The 18,930-nt window shown below is 38.2% G+C and overlaps 1 protein-coding gene across 1 annotated transcript; it reads right to left on the bottom strand.

Annotated features, from left to right (window-relative positions):
- Window positions 1-14,630: 14,630 nt before the first annotated feature.
- LOC104242448 (LOB domain-containing protein 37-like) lies at window positions 14,631-16,264 on the bottom strand. The gene is made up of 2 exons (XM_009797496.2): window positions 15,520-16,264; window positions 14,631-15,336 (listed from the first exon to the last, which is right to left on the bottom strand). Exons 1-2 carry the CDS (start codon window positions 15,701-15,703, stop codon window positions 14,849-14,851), a joined length of 672 nt encoding a protein of 223 aa, XP_009795798.1. The 5' UTR covers window positions 15,704-16,264; the 3' UTR covers window positions 14,631-14,848.
- Between the last annotated feature and the right edge of the window lie 2,666 nt (window positions 16,265-18,930).

The following is an 18,930-nucleotide window of genomic DNA, read 5'->3' on the forward strand; positions in this document are numbered from 1 at the left end:
AAACAGGTGTAATCCAAGACAACCGTGCAAGAAGCAGGTGTCGCCCAAAGAAGAAGGTACATGGGTACAAGAAATATTTTGGCAATAAGGAATTCACTCGAAAGGTAAGTTTCCACGAAACTCCCTTTTATCTTCTACTAAAACAAGAAAATTCAAAAAAAGAGGTCGCTTAGTATTCTCGAACTTTGTCCCCAGCCAATTAGCATTAGGGTTTTAAACCCTAAACTGAATTTTCCTTTTAATCAGCATTAGGGTTTTAAACCCTAAACTGAACTTTTTCCATTCAGCCAGCATTAGGGTTTTAAACCCTAAACTGAGCTTTTCCATGCAATCAGCATTAGGGTTTTAAACCCTAAACTGAATTTTTTTCCATTCAGCCAGCATTAGGGTTTTAAACCCTAAACTGAGCTTTTCCATGCAATCAGCATTAGGGTTTTAAACCCTAAACTGAATTTTTCCTTTAGTCAGCATTAGGGTTTTAAACCCTAAACTGAATTTTCCTTTAGTCAGCATTAGGGTTTTAAACCCTAAACTGAACTTTTCCCTCTCAGCCAACATTAGAGTTTTAAACTCTAAACTGAGCTTTTCCATGCAATCAGTATTAGGGTTTTAAACCCTAAACTGAATTTTCCTTTTAGTCAGCATTAGGGTTTTAAACCCTAAACTAAACTTTTCCCTTTCAGCCAGCATTAGAGTTTTAAACTCTAAACTGAGCTTTTCCATGCAATCAGCATTAGGGTTTTAAACCCTAAACTGAATTTTCCTTTTAGTTAGCATTAGGGTTTTAAACCCTAAACTGAACTTTTCCCTTTCAGCCAGCATTAGAGTTTTAAACTCTAAACTGAGCTTTTCCATGCAATCAGCATTAGGGTTTTAAACCCTAAACTGAATTTTCCTTTTAGTCAGCATTAGGGTTTTAAACCCTAAACTGAACTTTTCCCTTTCAGCCAGCATTAGAGTTTTAAACTCTAAACTGAGCTTTTCCATGCAATCAGCATTAGGGTTTTAAACCCTAAACTGAATTTTCCTTTTAGTCAGCATTAGGGTTTTAAACCCTAAACTGAACTTTTTCCTTTCAGCCAGCATTAGAGTTTTAAACTCTAAACTGAGCTTTTCCATGAAATCAGCATTAGGGTTTTAAACCCTAAACTGAATTTTCCTTCTAGTCAGCATTAGGGTTTTAAACCCTAAACTAAACTTTTTCCTTTCAGCCAGCATTAGAGTTTTAAACTCTAAACTGAGCTTTTCCATGCAATCAGCATTAGGGTTTTAAACCCTAAACTGAATTTTCCTTTTAGTCAGCATTAGGGTTTTAAACCCTAAACTGAACTTTTTCCTTTCAGCCAGCATTAGAGTTTTAAACTCTAAACTGAGCTTTTCCATGAAATCAGCATTAGGGTTTTAAACCCTAAACTGAATTTTCCTTCTAGTCAGCATTAGGGTTTTAAACCCTAAACTAAACTTTTTCCTTTCAGCCAGCATTAGAGTTTTAAACTCTAAACTGAGCTTTTCCATGCAATCAGCATTAGGGTTTTAAACCCTAAACTGAATTTTCCATTTAGTCAGCATTAGGGTTTTAAACCCTAAACTGAACTTTTTCTTCCAGCCAGCATTAGGGTTTTAAACCCTAAACTGAGCTTTTCCATGCAATCAGCATTAGGGTTTTAAACCCTAAACTGAATTCTTCCTTTGTTCGGCGTTAGGGTTTTTAAACCCCAAACCGAACTTCTCCCCAGCTAGCCGGTGTTAGGGCTCCAGCCCTGAACTGAACATGTATATCCTCTTTCATCAATTTTATGAACTTCCTGGTGAATAATTAACGAAATTTTCCTAGTGAAACCGGGGCAGAAAATTTCGTTCGTTTGTTTGTTTTCTCCCGCAGGTCTGACCTCGAGCCACATGGATCGAAATGACCCACGAGATAAATCCCAGTTCGGAATCAAAGAAGAAAAAAGACAAAAGAAGATATCCCGAGATATCAGAGTAAAAGGGAAAGCAGATCGACTCCAACATTTGACTAAGGTCCTGAACTCTGCCAGTCACATTTTATTCGGTATCCCGGAGATTAAACAAGTCGCCGCAACTCGCAAGCATCAAGATTCAGATCAGAGTCTACAAGCAGAATCAGCTAAGACCCAAGATCAAGTCGTAAAAGAATCATAGATAGGAATCTTGTAACTAGCAGTTGACATACATATAAGTAGTTAGTTCAGTTTCTAATTTTCGTTTGGTTGTAATAAGGCGGTCAGTGACGTAGCAGTGACAACAACAGCAGCAGTAGCAGCAAGCATTGCAATCCCATGGTAGTCCCAGCTACCAAAACTTCCCGAACTACATTGACCTGATTCCTGTTTAGCCCAGGATATGTAGGAAATCTTTGAAGCAAGATTCGGTCAGATCTTTTAAAAACATGCTTCATACGGAGTGGTCTATAGGCAAAAATCGCTCATACACGCTCACTTTATCTTTGCACGAAAACCCTTCGTGTTTCCGAACAAAGAGGGGCAGCTGTGAGCACGTGATTTTTGTTTCGCACGACAATCGCTCCAAAAGGAAATAAAAAATAATAATTGGCCCTGCTGTACAAATTTTGGATTTCTGTGCGGCACCTTGTTGATTTATTTGTGACTTCGGCCCATTTTTATTTATTTACTTTATTAAAACAAAATTCAAAAAATATATGTGTCCTGCATAATTCGAACCGTAATCCGGTCGTTGAATAGAAAATCACGAATGGGCAATCTTCGTCCGTGATTTTATTTTGTTTAACTTTACCTGTTTTGAAATATTTTAGTGTGTGTGCAAATAATTGTATTGAGTGTGTGTTTAATTTTAATTTGATTTTTTGGCTTAGTTTTGTTTTAAAATAAATAAGAAAAAAAAATATATATATATTGAAAGGACCCCTTCCCTCCCGGACTTGGGCCAATTTTAACAAAATTGGCCCAAACAAACAGCCCAAAACCCAGGCCTGCCCGGTCCAACACCACCTGATGCCCAGAGAATCCAAACGACGTCGTTTTGGTACAGGTTGATCTGGGCCGTTGATCTCAAATTGATCAACGGCCAAGATCAATTCCCCATAACCCACCAATAAACCCGACCCGTCTCACCCGGACCGACCCCAACCCTTTACCCTTGAAACGACACCGTTCCACTTAAGCTATCAGATCCAGACCGTAGATCTAGATTGATCTAACGGTCGAGATCAATCCACCCATTAACTATATAAGGCCATAATCCTACCCTGCCCCCCTATCTGAACCCCAACCTTCGTCCCCAAACAAACAGCCCTAAAACCCTAGCCGCCCCTGCGTACTTTCGCCATGAAAGCTGGCGGCATGGATGCCGGTGACCTTCCCCTTAACACCCTAGAATCCCCTTGCCTTCCTGAACATGAATCCATTAACCCTGTAGTTCGAATCCCTCCCCACCTTCTCGAATCTTCATTTGAAGATTCGAGTCGAAACTCGATCTACACAGTTTAACCCCAGCTTCACACCAGATACTCCCCAGACCCCCCTCGTGACCAAACCATACTTGGTTTGGTCCGAATCTGACCAGGGAAGCCTGAATCCCAGATCTAAGTTTTGAAAATTTTGTGTTCCTCCGTCATTTGGTTCAACCAAAGAGATTAAGGTCTAATGGACTTTAATCAAAGTGTTTCTCATCTGAGAAACACTTCGTTTAAAGTCCGTTCAGCCTTAAGAAAGGCCTGGCCAAGTCCGAGTCAAGGTCTTGATTTTCAAGGTTTAAGGTGAGTTCTTTCTTTTCTTTATTTGTTTTGGTTCGTTTGATTGTTGTAAGGGTCTTTTCGTTTTCTGTCCTTGACTTCTATCAACTGTGCTTCAACCGTTTTGCCTGAACTTCTGTTTGTTTGTCTAAAATCCCCCCTCCTGTTCTGATAAGACATATGTATTTGTTGTACAATAATTGAGCTTCAAATGTTGACTGAGCAATTGGTTCCTCGAGTACCACTTTGCTCAGTCAGTATAATTCGAATTATGGGTCGATACTGTTAAATGTCGGATTTTTGGTTACGATTGTGTATGTTAATGCTAATATAGTCGAGTCGACATGTGTCATCAATTAATTTCAACTGTCCGAACAATAACAAATCGATTTACTTCTGCTAAGCATTTGTTGAGTCAATTAAGAACCAGTTTTTGTTTACTTATAGTTGTTTGGATTAAACAGTAATGTAAAAAGATTTGTTTGGTTTAAATTCTGAATTGGAAGGCATGTGCACTCGTGCACAGCATGTGCATTAGTGCACCTCATGTGCTTTGTGCACAGCCTATGGCCTGCATAAAGGCTTTTGTTAAGTTTTAAACAATTTGACAGCATATGCTGTCAGATACATTCCACTGCCCATACTTGGCTTTAGTTTAAAGGAGTATTTAAACCTTTTAAAAGTGAAGTCTGCCAGAGAATGTTGATGGGGTTTAATACTTAATTAGCTAAAGTTGGAAATGGAAGGCACATGGGAAGGGTACTGTGATTTCTGAAAACAGGCTGTTTAAAAAGGTTAGGATAGAGGCTTATAAAAAGGGGGGATAGACATACAGAAAGGGGAATGGAACTGGGAGGGTTGTAAAAGAAAAAATACTGTGAGGAGTTTGAAAAGGAGAGCTGAAATACATACAAAATAGATACACATAGATAGAGGGAGATTAAGGGATAGAAGGGATACACCCAACAATCAGAAACTTTCTTCCTCCTATTGTTATTGGGTTTTCAGTTGTTTCAATTTGTTCAAGCCAATTCTGATCCTTTGAAATCCCAGTTGTGTCTATTAGTTGAGTGCCTTCATTGGTTTACTACTGTGTTTGGTCTGTCCGGAGTTCTGATTCTACTCCACTGGGTGTTGCTTTTACTTGGCTATTGTTTTCTATTGGCCATAGTTGCATTTCTGCACTCGAGCCTGTTCTTGCTACTGCTATTTTGCTCACTATTGTTGCTGCATTTCTGTCCTGCTGCTACTGTTATTTGGTTTCCTGCTGCTGCTGACCTTTCCCTGTCATTCTCTTCTTCCTCTTTGCATTTCAGCATTCCAGGTACACATTTCAAATCCTATGTGGGTGTAAACTGTAACCGTTCGAAAGCATGAAATGAAAGGAATTCCAAGAAGTTTAAATGTCTGTCTGTAATGCTCGTGGTCTATTGCTCCTTTCGTATGAATTGATCAGTGTATAATTCAATAGTAAAAATGCCAGTTAGTTAATGCTTAAGCTGAGTTTTAGCCTCTTGTATCTTAGTTTGTAGTTGTTTGTTGATATGGGTTAAGTAATGGTGTGGTACGTAGGATGTACAAATATTTGACACAGTGACTGATCAGATTCTTGTTTTAGCTATAATGATAGGATACTTCCACCTTACACAATGATATTCCGATTTATTTTAGTTCCTTCCGTCAAAACCCGCTAGGAAGTATATAGGAGCGCGTTCGAACCCCCAATGATAATAATGCTCAGTGGGTTAATTCCCTTAACCTAGCCTAAATGAGTCTAGTTTGAATTCAATTCAAGAGATGTTTCGGATATGAGCCTAGCATTTGTCACGTAATTTCTTTATCAAAGTAGAACATTTCTCATAAAAGTAGGACGTCTTTTACTTTAACTAATTAGAGATTGACAAGATTTAGGCCCAAAGCATATACTTGAGTTAATATGTATCTTCTTTCTTCTATTTTAGATTGAACATAGTTAGAAATGTAGCCACTTTAGGATATCCTTTTCTAAAATAGAGATGAGCCTCGCCAAATAAAAAATGCAAAATTGCGGGGCCCTCAATAAATAACCATGATAATTATTTAGAATTCAGGATAGGCCATTTAATAAATTTCATGGCCTTCTAACAAAAATAATAACGCGTTAGACTCCGTAGGCGCGTCTTAATCATATTCTTAAATTCGGGTGCACATTGATGTGACCCAAATCCGAATCTCAACGAAGTCCGAATGCGTCGACGATCACGGGTGCATTGATTGTGACGTGATTTGACATGCATTTTCACGACGTTGCAATTCTATAAAAATAAATGATAATAATAAAAGCGGTTTAAACTTAATAAAAGCACATAGGTCACAACATGTATTTAAATCAGATATTTAGCCATTATAACAATTTAAGCGACCGTGCTAGAACCACGGGATTCGAGGGTGCCTAACACCTTCCCTCGGGTCAACAGAATTCCTTACTTAGAATTTCTGGTTCGCAGACTTCATTTGGAAAAGTCGAAAATTTCCTCGATTTGGGATTCAAGATAAACCGGTGACTTGGGACACCAAAAGCCAAACCTTTCCCAAGTGGCGACTCTGAATTAAATAAATAATCCCATTTCGAATATTGTCACTTAAATTGGAAAAACTCTTACTGTTATAAAGTAATGCCCTTTGGCCTCAAAAATGCTGGGGCAACCTATCAAAGGTTGGTCACCAAAATGTTCCAAGAACATTTAGGGAAAACAATGGAGGTATATATAGACGATATGCTCGTCAAAACCCAGCAATCTCATGATCATATTTCTCATCTATCTATTACTTTTGAAATTTTGCGAAAATTTAATATGAAACTCAACCCAGAAAAATGTGCATTTGGAGTTGCATCAGGTAAGTTTTTGGGTTTTCTTGTTTCTAACCGTGGTATTGAAGTGAATCCTTCTCAGATCAAAGCAATAGAAGAAATCCCGGATATCCTTACTAATAAAAAGGAAGTACAACGATTAACGGGAAGAATTGCAGCTTTGGGGAGATTTATTTCCAAATCCTCAGAAAGGTGTTTTAAGTTTTTCTCTGCACTTAAAAAGCAAGATCATTTTGAATGGAATGAAGATTGTCAGCAAGCCCTTAGAAATTTGAAAGCTTATTTGTCAAAACCACCGTTGTTGGCAAAACCGAAGGTAGGGGAAAAACTTCTCATTTATCTGGCCGTATCTGAAGTCGCGGTAAGTGCTGTTTTAGTCCGCGAGGACCAAGGTAAACAATCTCCTATTTATTACGTAAGTAAGTCCTTATTGGAAGCTGAGACACGATACCCACAGCTAGAAAAATTAGCATTAGCTTTGGTCATGGCATCTAGAAAGTTAAGACCTTATTTTCAATGTCATCCCATTGTTGTAGTTACTGCTTTTCCGCTTCGAAATATTTTGCATAAACACGAACTTTCAGGAAGATTAGCAAAATGGGCTATAGAACTAAGTGAATATGAAGTTATTTATCAACCCAGGACCGCTATAAAGTCTCAAGTACTAGCTGATTTCGTGGCTGATTTTAGCCAGGGGATGCATTTAGAAGCAGAAAAAGAATTATTAGTTTTTAATGGTGCGAACCCGGGGACTTGGGTTTTATACACTGACGGTTCATCTAATGTAAAAGGGGCAGGCTTAGGAATAGTCCTCGTACCACCTGCGGGTGAGACCATTAGACAGGCTATAAAATGTCATTCTATAACTAACAATGAAGCAGAATATGAAGCTGTAATTGCAGGTTTAGAATTGGCACGAGAACTCGGCATAACACAGATTATAATCAAGAGTGATTCTCAACTCGTGGTTAATCAGATGCTGGGGACTTACACAGCCAGAGAGTCACGAATGCAAGAATACCTCGCAAAGGTACGGGAGTTAGTAAAGCAATTCCAAACTTGGAAAGTAGTGCAGGTCCCAAGAGAAGAGAATGTAGAGGCAGATGCTTTAGCAAACCTTGCATCCGCAGCAGACGTGGCAAACAATACAGATGCTTCAGTCATACATCTATTTCATTCCGTTCTTGAACCTGACAAAAACGAGGTAAATTTTAATCATCTAACATGGGATTGGAGAAATGAAATTGTTGCCTTTTTACAGCACGGAACCGTGCCTAATGACAAAGGAAAGGCTTACGCGCTTCGCAAAAAAGCTGCACGATATTGTTTATATCAAGGTAATCTTTATCGAAAGATGTTCGGCGGACCACTAGCAAGGTGTCTCGGTCCTTCTCAAACTGAATATGTCATGAGAGAAGTACATGAAGGACATTGTGGGAATCACGCAGGAGGACGGTCACTAGTAAGAACGTTAATTCGCACAGGATATTATTGGCCTAAGATGGAAGAAGAGGCAACCAGTTTCGTGTCCAAATGTGATAAATGTCAAAGGTACGGCAATAATATGCACAGACCAGCTGAGTTACTACATCCTGTTTTAGCCCCTTGGCCCTTTATGAAATGGGGAATGGATATCGTAGGTCCACTTCCACAAGCAAAAGGTCAGGTAAAATTTCTACTTGTACTTACAGATTATTTCACTAAATGGGTAGAAGCAGGGGCATTTAAACAGGTACGAGAAAAAGAAGTTAAAGACTTCATATGGCGAAATATAATATGCCGCTTTGGAGTACCAAAGGAGATCGTATGTGACAATGGACCACAATTCATTGGAGCACAAGTTACAGAATTTCTTCGAAGTTGGCAGATCAAAAGAATAACATCTACGCCATATCATCCAGTAGGGAATGGACAAGCGGAATCAACTAACAAAGTTATTATCAATTACTTGAAAAAGAGGTTACAAGATTCAAAAGGTAATTGGCCTGAGGTGTTACCCGGAGTACTATAGGCTTATCGTACAACGACCAAAACAGGCACTGGAGAAATACCATTTTCGATGGTTTATGGTACGGAAGCCTTAATTCCAGTTGAAATAGGTGAGCCAAGCACACGGTACGATCAGGCAACGGAGGAATCCAATAATGAGGAGATGCGGGTTAGCCTAGATTTACTTGAAGGAAGAAGAGAAGCTGCTTTGATAAGGATGACAGCACAAAAGCAAGTAATAGAACGATATTACAACAGGAAAGCACGCCTCAGATTTTTCAAAATTGGGGACTTCATGCTTAAAAAGGTGTTCCAATCTGCAAAAGCTGTTAACTCAGGAAAGCTAAGTCCAACATGGGAAAGACCATACAAAGTCCGTGGCATTGCGGGAAAAGGAGCATACCAGTTGGAAACAATGGATGGTAAAGTTTTACCCTCACATTGGAATGCTGTCCACTTAAAAAGATATTACTTTTAAGAAAGTACCTACGGTCAGGTATCATCATGTTAAAATTTCTCTCTTGGTTTATTAATATTTTACTAACGATTTTAGATGCTAGGCAAAATATCCTAACTCGTGCCAAATGATGAGTCACAACCTGCAAGGCAAAATGGAGTATTCTTAAATTCCTAGCCCAGGGTTACAATTAATCTGATGGAAATACACACGAGTTAGGCAGTCTTCATCTATAATCACACCGTCGAGTCCCGTATATCTTTCTGTTTCAGGAAAAAGGTCAACACTTGGGGGACTACATATTATACACAGATATGTGTAGAGAAACAGATACGAGTATCGAACAAAAATCGGCCACAAAGAAGCAAGTGTTGAGAAAAAGTTACGAAGTCTTCAGCATTCATGAGAACAACAGAGTCATCTCTCAAACTCATAAACAAAGTCACCTCTCAAACCCTTCTTAACATGTAAAGATAGGGTCATGACTATGTACTGAAACAGGTTATAAAAAAAACCTTGTTTAGTTTATGTTATTTACAAATCTGTTACAAGAAAAACAGTTACGAGAAAAGTTGTAGATGTATTGTAATACATGTAACAGTCAAACACTTGTTAAAAGTTTATGAATGAAAACTTGCCAAAGTTGTTTCATACAAAACGTGTGTTTTCCTATTACTTTCATCGTATTTTAACACCATTATGAAGTTGAGACGTCTTCTTCATTAAGTGTCGATAAAATAAAAGGGCCCTCTTTTATAAGCCTCATGTCAATAAGTCATGGAAAGAATCATAAAGCATTTTCAAAGGATAAAAATGCTAAACTATTCTATAAGTCCTAAATAAGTAAGGAAAAGGCAAGAGTAGAACACATTGAAGTACTAACAAAACTTCTTGATATAATTAAAAAGACTAAGTAGAAACTTAGTCAATAAAAGTTTATACAAGTGCCCCATTATGATAACTGGGGACTTTCACCAAAAAATCCTTTAAAAAAACTAAGGGATAAAACCATCATTCAATTGAGGGGGTTGTCACGGAAGCTTCAACTTCCACAGACTGGGTTGTAGAAGTTTCACCCTCTGAAGCTGGAATAGCAACATTTTCAGGAACTTCAAGGGCAGGAGAAGGAGTATCAGTAGACTGTTGGCTTTTCTCGATGGTATCTATGACTTTGGCCAGTTCAGACTGCAAGTCAAAACCCTCTTGAGCAGCTTCCGTCAAAGCATCACGACGAGAATTCAGGAAAGCCCAACTCACTTCTATGTTAAAATTTTCCTCTAGAAGTTCATATTCCTTTTCCCACATAGCAAGATCGTTTTTTAAAATTTGATTTTCAGCCAAATGGGAATCAAGGGAAGCTTCAAGAGAAGCATGAGAACTCTTCAAGGCTTGAATCTCGTCAGAAGAAGTCTGTAAGTCAGCCTGAGCTTGAGTCAAGCTTTGCACTAACTCTCCTGCATATTCTTCCTTTTTAGCCAAAAGTGCCTTCAGCTCTCTAACTTCTTCACTAGCTCTGGATAATTGTTCTGACAAAGAGCATTCCAAAAGCTCTTTGTCTCTTTTCAATTGGCTTGAAGAGGCTTTGACTGTTGCCAGTTCAGAAGTTAAACCACGGTTTTGCTGCTCTAGGAGATCTTTATCTTCTTGCAACTCTTCTATGGTCCCTTGAGCATTTTTCGAACTGCTCCTTCCAATTGGTTGTTTCAAGTTGGGCTCCCCTAGCTATTTCCTCAGCCTCGTGGACAGACTTTTCAGACTCACGCGCTTTTCTTTCCAGTAAGGAAATTCTTCTCATTAATTCCGTGCTAATAAGATTAGCCTACAGAGGTAAGTCATGGAAATGAGAAATTGAAGATAATTTAAAAAAAAAAAAAAACTTGTTGGTAGAAATACCTTCAAAGTAGAATGAACTACGTCATTCATCAAAGTTAAGCAGCTATGGCTCTCCATCTTCTTCTTCTCGATATCTCCAATTAGAGGTTCAAGCCAAACATCGGCTCTGTCGGTCTTCCTCAGGAGGCTATGATTGGCAGGAACCTCCAAAGTAACACTTCTCATTGTCATATTTCCGCTGCTAGAACCTATCTCTGTATGATGAACAGAGGGAAGAGGAGCAGCGGAAGGAATGGAGGGAAAAGATGTAGAAACCAACACCGGAGCAGAAGTAGGTGCGGTCGAAGCAGCCAAGGGAACAGATATAGGAGCGGTAGAAATTGGCAAACAAACGGAAATTGTTAAAGCTGGTAAAGAAACACTTACGGCTGGCAGAGGAATGGAGGAAATAGGAACAAATGAGGAAAGAGGAGCTTCATCAAAAACAGGTCCGAGCTCGCCACTCCCGAAACCACTGTCAAAAAGGTGCTGAATTGACTCATTATTATCTCTTGGTTCGACATCCTCATCAGATTGAATCAAAACAGGCTCGGTGACGGAGGTACGAGCAGGAGTGTTTTCAATTTCATTATCAATGATTATTCGTCTCTTGGCCCTTGGCCTGGTAATTAGGGAGGTACCCTCCTCTTCTTCTTTAGAACTTTCCTTTGTAGCTTTTCTTTTAGGCAGCAAGGCTCGAGCCTTATCTAAATCCAGAGCAGCATTCGCAGACATGCGAATGGCCATAGCTACTTCAGTTGTCATTCTCTAATGCCAAATCCTGATTAAAGAATGGATATACATGATTGAAGTTGAGGAAAAAGTGCTTAACATGTAAAACAAAAAAATTAAAAAAAGGGGGGATACCATGTGTTTTGACTTTCCAGCCATGTAAAGAAGAAATTGATTTCCAAGTTCTCTGCTCCCTAGTAGCAATCTTCAAAAGTGAGTCTACCCAACCACAAAAGTTGGGAATAGGTTCCACATCTCACATGGTTGCTACAAAAAATCAAGAAGGAACGAGGTTAAAAACAACATTCTTTTGAAATTCTCAAAAGTAGGTACGGTAAATAAGAGGAAACTTACGTTCAAAATTCCACTTCTCAGGAAAGGGAATATTTGTTTCGCCAATCAAATCCACTGTACGGACAGCAACGTAACGGATGTACCATCCACGATCTTTATCATCCTCAGGGTTTACAAAAACTTTTTTGCTCCTTGCAGTTAAGGTGAAAACCCCATGGCGTATTAAGTTGGGATGGTATAGATGAATGAGATGAGAAAAGGTGAAATTGACATTGGCCTTGGATGATAAATATCTCAAACAAGCCACTGTTCTCCACACCAATGGACCAATTTGGGCCAAACAAATTGTAAAGAAACGACAAAAATCGAGAATAACTGGGTCAATCGGAGGATTAAAACCTAAAGTGAAGGGGTAAGTGTAAACAGAAGAATACCCATTTCTAAAAGAGGAAATTCTTTGATTTGGGGAAGGAATTGACATTCGGAGACTATCCTTCCAGTTACAATCTCTTCTTATGGTGGGGATTGTAAGCTCGGTTACTAATGTTGGGTAAGTATCGGCTCTTTCTAAATTTTTAATTTGTTTTTGAAGAGACGTTTTGTCACTTTCAAAAGACAAATCGCCGGGAACTATATCATCAACTGAGGGTTCTTGAGAAGTATCAAGAATTTCCCTACTTTTAGAAGAAGGGGCTTTTGGGACAAACCTCCTTGAAGAAGAACCAGAGGAGCCGCCTCGCGTAGATTCTAACCCTGTTCTAAGCCTACTTCCTCCGCCTCTTCTGTGTCTAACAGGGGCCTTGGGGAACTGATCTAGAATTGGAACTTTTTTACGGTTAGGGTTTGAAGAAGACATTGTTAAGAAGGAAGTATGTGCTGAAGATTTGTGAAGAAGACAAAGGAAGACAAAGTTATATGTAAAATGGGAACCGTTAACTTTTTAAGTATAATGATGAAAAGCCTATAATAAAGGCAGCTATCACTTCGTAAATAGTGAGAATAAAGAAGTCTCGAAGAAGGGTATGAATAGCGGAATCAATTATAAAATGACACATGGACAGAACATTAAATGGAAAAGACTGCTGGGACGTTAGTACTGTCATGAGCATTAATTGTGGCAAAAGTTCTTTTTACATGAAGATCCACTTTCCAATTATTTAATCGATAAAAAAAATGGAAAGTGGGGGGACTATCTGTATTGGAAAAAAACTGAATTTATATTAAAGATGATGTGGCATGACACGTGGATTAGTTGAATGGTCAAAGAACAGCAATTGACTAAGAGACACGGTGAAAACAGCCACGGGAAGAAGAATTTAAATAGGCACGAGACGACGTATAGATACGAGTCTCGTACCAATTTAAATTATTTACAGCCAAAGGATTATAAGGCATTGAAAGCAAGGATCAGATGACAAAAAGGAGTCCAAATTCATTATTAAACGTTTGATACGTTATAAAGTTGGTATTTAATAGGAATGATTGTATAACGGCTTATTTAATGTCATTTATTGCTCATGATTATATCATTAAAGCTGAGGCTTTATTCCTTTACCTAGAATGATCTATAAAAGGAAGAAGTATCATCATTTGTAAGGACACGGAATACTATTGAGAATTCATTGAAATACTTATTAATTTACCTTCTACCATTGTTCTCAAAAGTATTTTATTTTTTGTCTCCTAATTATCAGTAACCCGAATTTCTTTTTTAGCTTTGACCAAGGACTCAGATTTTTGGTTAAACAATATTAGTATACATAAAAGTTTCGTAAAATTTGTGACTATGTATGTGGTTCAATCCGAGAACAATAAGTCTAGTTCTATTCCAGGACGTGGCTTATTTGAATCTCTCATTTTTCAGGGTTTTGTCAGCCATGGGAACCCAGTGTACACTAGCACGCTTACGTTCCGCCCATGCTAATCGTTTATTCTCAACGCATATATATGGAGCAAAAGAAGCACATTTAGTAATTGAAGCTTTTGTTATTCATATACAAACTTTTTCAATGCGTTGCGAGATAGAAGTATCACTTAATTGTGAAGTTTAATTTTACCATGATGATGGTATTCGTTTCTATATTTGCCTTAGACATTTGAGACAATTAAAAAGTTTTTTTGCAAGTTTAAATTGGCATGCAATAATAAACGACAAGGCATGTTAATAATTGTGAATGTATAAAAACAACTCATAAGTCATAAATCCTCAACTTGACGTTAAGGGTAACTTCTTGTTTGTATTGCGAGGCAATACAAGAGATACAACTTAATCATTATTGTGAGGCAATTCTTGATGATGAATTTTTTTATTTAGACGTAGGATTTAGTGCTAAAAGTTTGTAGACTTCAGTAAAATTAAACCCCAATTAGTTAAATCAATTTAAATAAATTAACTTTAATCGAAATTCAACTTAAACTTAAGTTAATTTAGTAGTAATATAAGTTTTTAATAGTAAAAACTACTCAAAGTTCATAAATTATGGAGTACTCAATATCTTAAAATGTTCGGTTATTTCTTTTATTATTGGTCAACATGTATAGTTTCATTTGAAGTACAAATCTAGTCAACAAGAAATTCCATCATAAAGGGGGAAAAGAAGGTGAAATGTGAAAAATTGTCTTTTATTATGAGTCACAATGATCAGTGACTAATTGTAAAAAGAAAGAACCAAAAAAAGGAAGAAAAAAGAGAGGTCAAGCTGTAAAAAGAAGCAACTCTCATCTTTCCCTTAAAACTTTCATTATCGAGAAATCCAGTGCCATAGAAGCCATCTCAATTTACCCCCTTAAGTTACCAAAAACTTACCACTAATAAGTTCGAGATAACACTTTTAACAACAAAAAAGGTAAAACTCGTTCCAGCTTCAGTTAATAACTGGTAGTAACTTGTAAGTAAAATTTGATTACTTGAATCAAGCTTTCAAAAGAACAATCTAAGAAGCTTAGTATCATCTCCTTGTCCTTGTTGTGGATTTTGATGGCACATAAAACCACTTTCTAATGTTGTGGTATCAGATTCATCTGAATTCAACGACGGCGTAGCCTCTCGTCTCTTCTCCGTCCGCCGGTTCATTCTACTGCCGGTGGCCGTCATTTTCTCCGGGAATCCTGACGATAATCCGAGATCTAGATCCTCCGCCACCCCATCCATAACTTTCCTCTTAGATCGGAAGTTGAAGCTTTGCGATCTAAAGAGATCAACATCGTTCGCCTCGGATGCTGAATCGGACTCCGGTAAAGCTGTTGCACCTGAAAACTCCGGCAACGGCCGTAACACGCCTCCTTTAAGCACCGTTTCTACCGCAGACTGGCACACGTGCCAGTTTCCCGTCCACAGTAATCCGACCGCTCCGTGCACCGGGTTCACCGTCCTTCCACACGATTCGAACAGCAGCGATTGGAATAAAGCTACAGGTACACAAAAACAAAGTAAATAAATATGTATGAACGTGGAAGTTTATGTGTGTTTTTAATTAGAGCAAAAAAAAAAAAAATCTAAACCTCAGTGGATCGTAAGGCTACTCTGTTACTTATATTAAACTTTATTTGCATACAATAAAAATTGGTTTAATCCACATGAATAGTAAGTACCTGGGCGTTGAGATTCGGGAACAGAGGAGAGGAAAGACATGAGGCCAGCACGGCCAAAGAATTTGGCGACAAAGACGGTGGCATTAGCTTGAGCATGAGGGCTTTCAATGCTCTGTAAACTTTGTCGCAGTATGCAATTCTCGTTGCAACCTTTCCGGAGAATTCGACAGCCGTTGCAACTCATGGTGCAGACGTATAACCAAATTTCCTCTTACACAAATAGCACTATATTTAAGACAAATTAAATGAACAAAGAGAACTTTGATGTCCTTGAATTGCTTGGAACACACGAAATGAGTAATGGCTTAGGATTTGGAACTGAAATAAAGTTCAAAGTGGAAGGGAGTCTTGGAGAAAAGGAAACGGAGAGAGATATATAGAGGTGAAAGAACGTGGGGGTTAAGGGGTGTATGAGTGTGGAGAAAAGTGGAGAATTATTGGACAAAGTGAGGAGAATAACCATGGGTTACATAACTAACCATAGTTAGGTTTAAAAAGGTAGTGGCTTTTGAGCAAAATGAGTGGACATGACGTTGTTTGCTTTAGCGTGGAGAGGGGGTGGGGAAAGAATAAAGTATTTGGGGGAGTTGGGGTGGGGGTTCCAAAAGTGTTGGGTAATAGCGGCTCCGTGTCTCCGCGAATGGGTAGAGAAGGGGTACCTTTTTCTATAAGTAGAAGCAGAAGAGAAGTATTGGATTCTAGTGCGGCACTTGAGAATCTTTTCTCCGCCCATTGTATGGGAGACTCTGCCCTTTCGTGATGCGCGTACTCCTCAATTTGCTCCACTTACCAACGACGTCTACGAGTGCCGCATATTTCCTTCTCCACTAATTATATCTTTTCTCGACTTTAAGCAAGCTTTTGACTATAAATTTTCAAATTTATTTTGAAAAATTTAATTTTGGTGAAGTTTGATTTGAATATGAAAATATATTTGGACATCAGTTTTCAAAACATATTTTACTTTTTTCATTGAAAAAACATAAAACATGACTTATACTCACAAGTTCTAAAAACTATCACAAATACTCAAAAATTCTTTCATTAATAACATTCATTATTATTATTACAAACCATAGTGTTGGTCCAAGTAAAGGTTAGTTTTGAAGACTGACAAAGAAACTCAGACATGAACCAGGTCCATCTTAGTGGAGCACAGATACAAATAAACTTAAGCATGTGAGATGCACGTGAAGGAAATAAACCTAACTTGCCAGAAGTAATATCTCCTAATCGATAAGGTTGCATATTGGATAAGGAGAAGAACTCCTTACTCAAAGAGAATACGAGTTAAGAAAAAGAAGGAGTTAGAGGATGAGATCAACTAGAACTCCTCCACTAAGGAAGAGTAGCATCAGAATTCTAGTCAATCTATATTTACTAACTCTATAAATATCATTGTTGTTCTCTTTTACAGATAATGTACATAAGCAGAAGTTAAACGTGAATTGAGAGCAAAATAGCAAGGCAATTTTGCAAGCAATTTGTGTGTGATTCAAGCGTGCAAACGTGAAGCTACTTGAACCTGATAGAAGAACCAGTTCCAAGTGTCTGTCTTTTATTCTAGTTCAATTGTAGCAAGTGGTTTCATATTGTACCTTTCAGCTTTATCTAGAAGCAATGTATTAGGTACTTAGAGTTTTCAAGTTAAAGTTAACTTCAATTTGTCGCAACAATTGAGGTTGTGTGCTACAACGGGATTAGAGTTAGTTCTAGGTTTACAAAAGAGTTTTTGTAAATGTTATTTTTGGCTCAGTGATTTTAGTGGAGAGTTTGGAAAAATCCTACTGGAAAGTAGGTCGTAGTTTTTTCACCTTTGTATCAGGTGTTTTTCACGTAAAATACTTGTGTTCTTTACTTCCCGCATTTACTATTTCTGCAATAGTAGGTTAATGAACATTTAGAAGAATCAGGTCCTTCCATAAACAGTTTAACCGAAAAATTGGTCACCACATAAATCACCCCCCTCTTGTGTGGTATTGAAGTATAAAACATAAATTAGTATCAGAACGGGTTATCCTTGAAGAGGCTAATACCTTAGGAAAAGATCAAGATGAGTGCACCACTTGAAAATTGGGAAGGGTAATCCACCGCTAGACCTTCACTCTTTAATGTGCAATACTACTCTTGGTATAAAAACAGGATGATAGATCACATCATCGGAGAAGACTATGAGCTATGGGACATTGTCACTACTGGTCCCTTGGATACCATGAAGAAGACTACTAAAGGAGTAGAGGTGCCAAAAACAAGAGCTAACTGCATAGCTGAAGACTTGAGGAAATGGGAAAAGAATGTTAAGGCCAAGAAATGGCTTATGTGTGGCTTGGTCCAAACGAGTACACTAGAATTCAAAGATGAACTAATGCTAAGAAAATTTGGGACACTCTGCAAGTGGCTCATGAAGGAACTCCTCAAGTGAAGAGATCAAGAGGAACACTGCTATATTCTCAATATGGGAATTTCACCATGAAGGAAGGCAAAACCATCCAGGAGATGTATATAAGGTTCACCACTCTAACAAATGAACTCAAGTCTCTTGGAAGAGAAATTATTGGGAAAGCAAAATCATTGCTATTTAGGAATCAAAGAACATTGTCACTCTCAAGTTGGACAAGCTAATTGGAAATTTCACTGCCTATGAACTTAGAAGGCAAACCATGAAGATGGATGCACCCAAGAAGGAAAGGAGCCTGGTTCTCAGAATAGCTGAAGGTGCAAATCTAGAGGAGGATGAAATGGCTATGATCACGAGGGATTTCAAGAAGTATCTAATGAGAGGAAAGGGTTCTTCAAGAGGTGCAACCTACAACAAACCAAGGGTCCCTGAAAAAATAGACCAACAAGGGCTGCTACAAATGTGGTAAGACTGACCACATCATCAAAAACTATCCTCAGTGGGAAATTGAATGGAAGAAGGAAAGGGCTGAACGAAGAAACAAGAAGAAGGAACAGGTTCATCCCAAGAAGAACAAAGGATCAACAAAGGTTATGGTTGATGCGTGGGGAGAAAGCTCAGATGAGGATTCAGAAGATGAATATAGAGATGAACAAGCACTTATGGCCATTGAAGAATCTGATGAGGAATAAGAGGTAAGTGTGATTCATCTCAAAGACAAGATTAAGTTTTTGTCGAAACAAAGTCTATATGAGTTACTGCTAGATTTCATTGATGAATCTGAGGTCACAAACAATGAAAAGGAACAGTTGTCTAAGGAATGTATAATCTTGAAAGCTAAGTGTCATGACCTAAACTGGAGGGCCATGACTAGCACCCGACCATACTTGTCGAGCACCAACGTACATTTTATCTAACCATTTTTTTATTATTTTTTAGGTTGACGAGATCAATATAAATGGTAGACCTGGATCATGGACAACCAACAATATAATATGATGGCATGAACATAC

Source organism: Nicotiana sylvestris, chromosome 1 (genome assembly GCF_000393655.2).
Source record: "Nicotiana sylvestris chromosome 1, ASM39365v2, whole genome shotgun sequence".
NCBI classification, from domain to species: domain Eukaryota; kingdom Viridiplantae; phylum Streptophyta; class Magnoliopsida; order Solanales; family Solanaceae; genus Nicotiana; species Nicotiana sylvestris.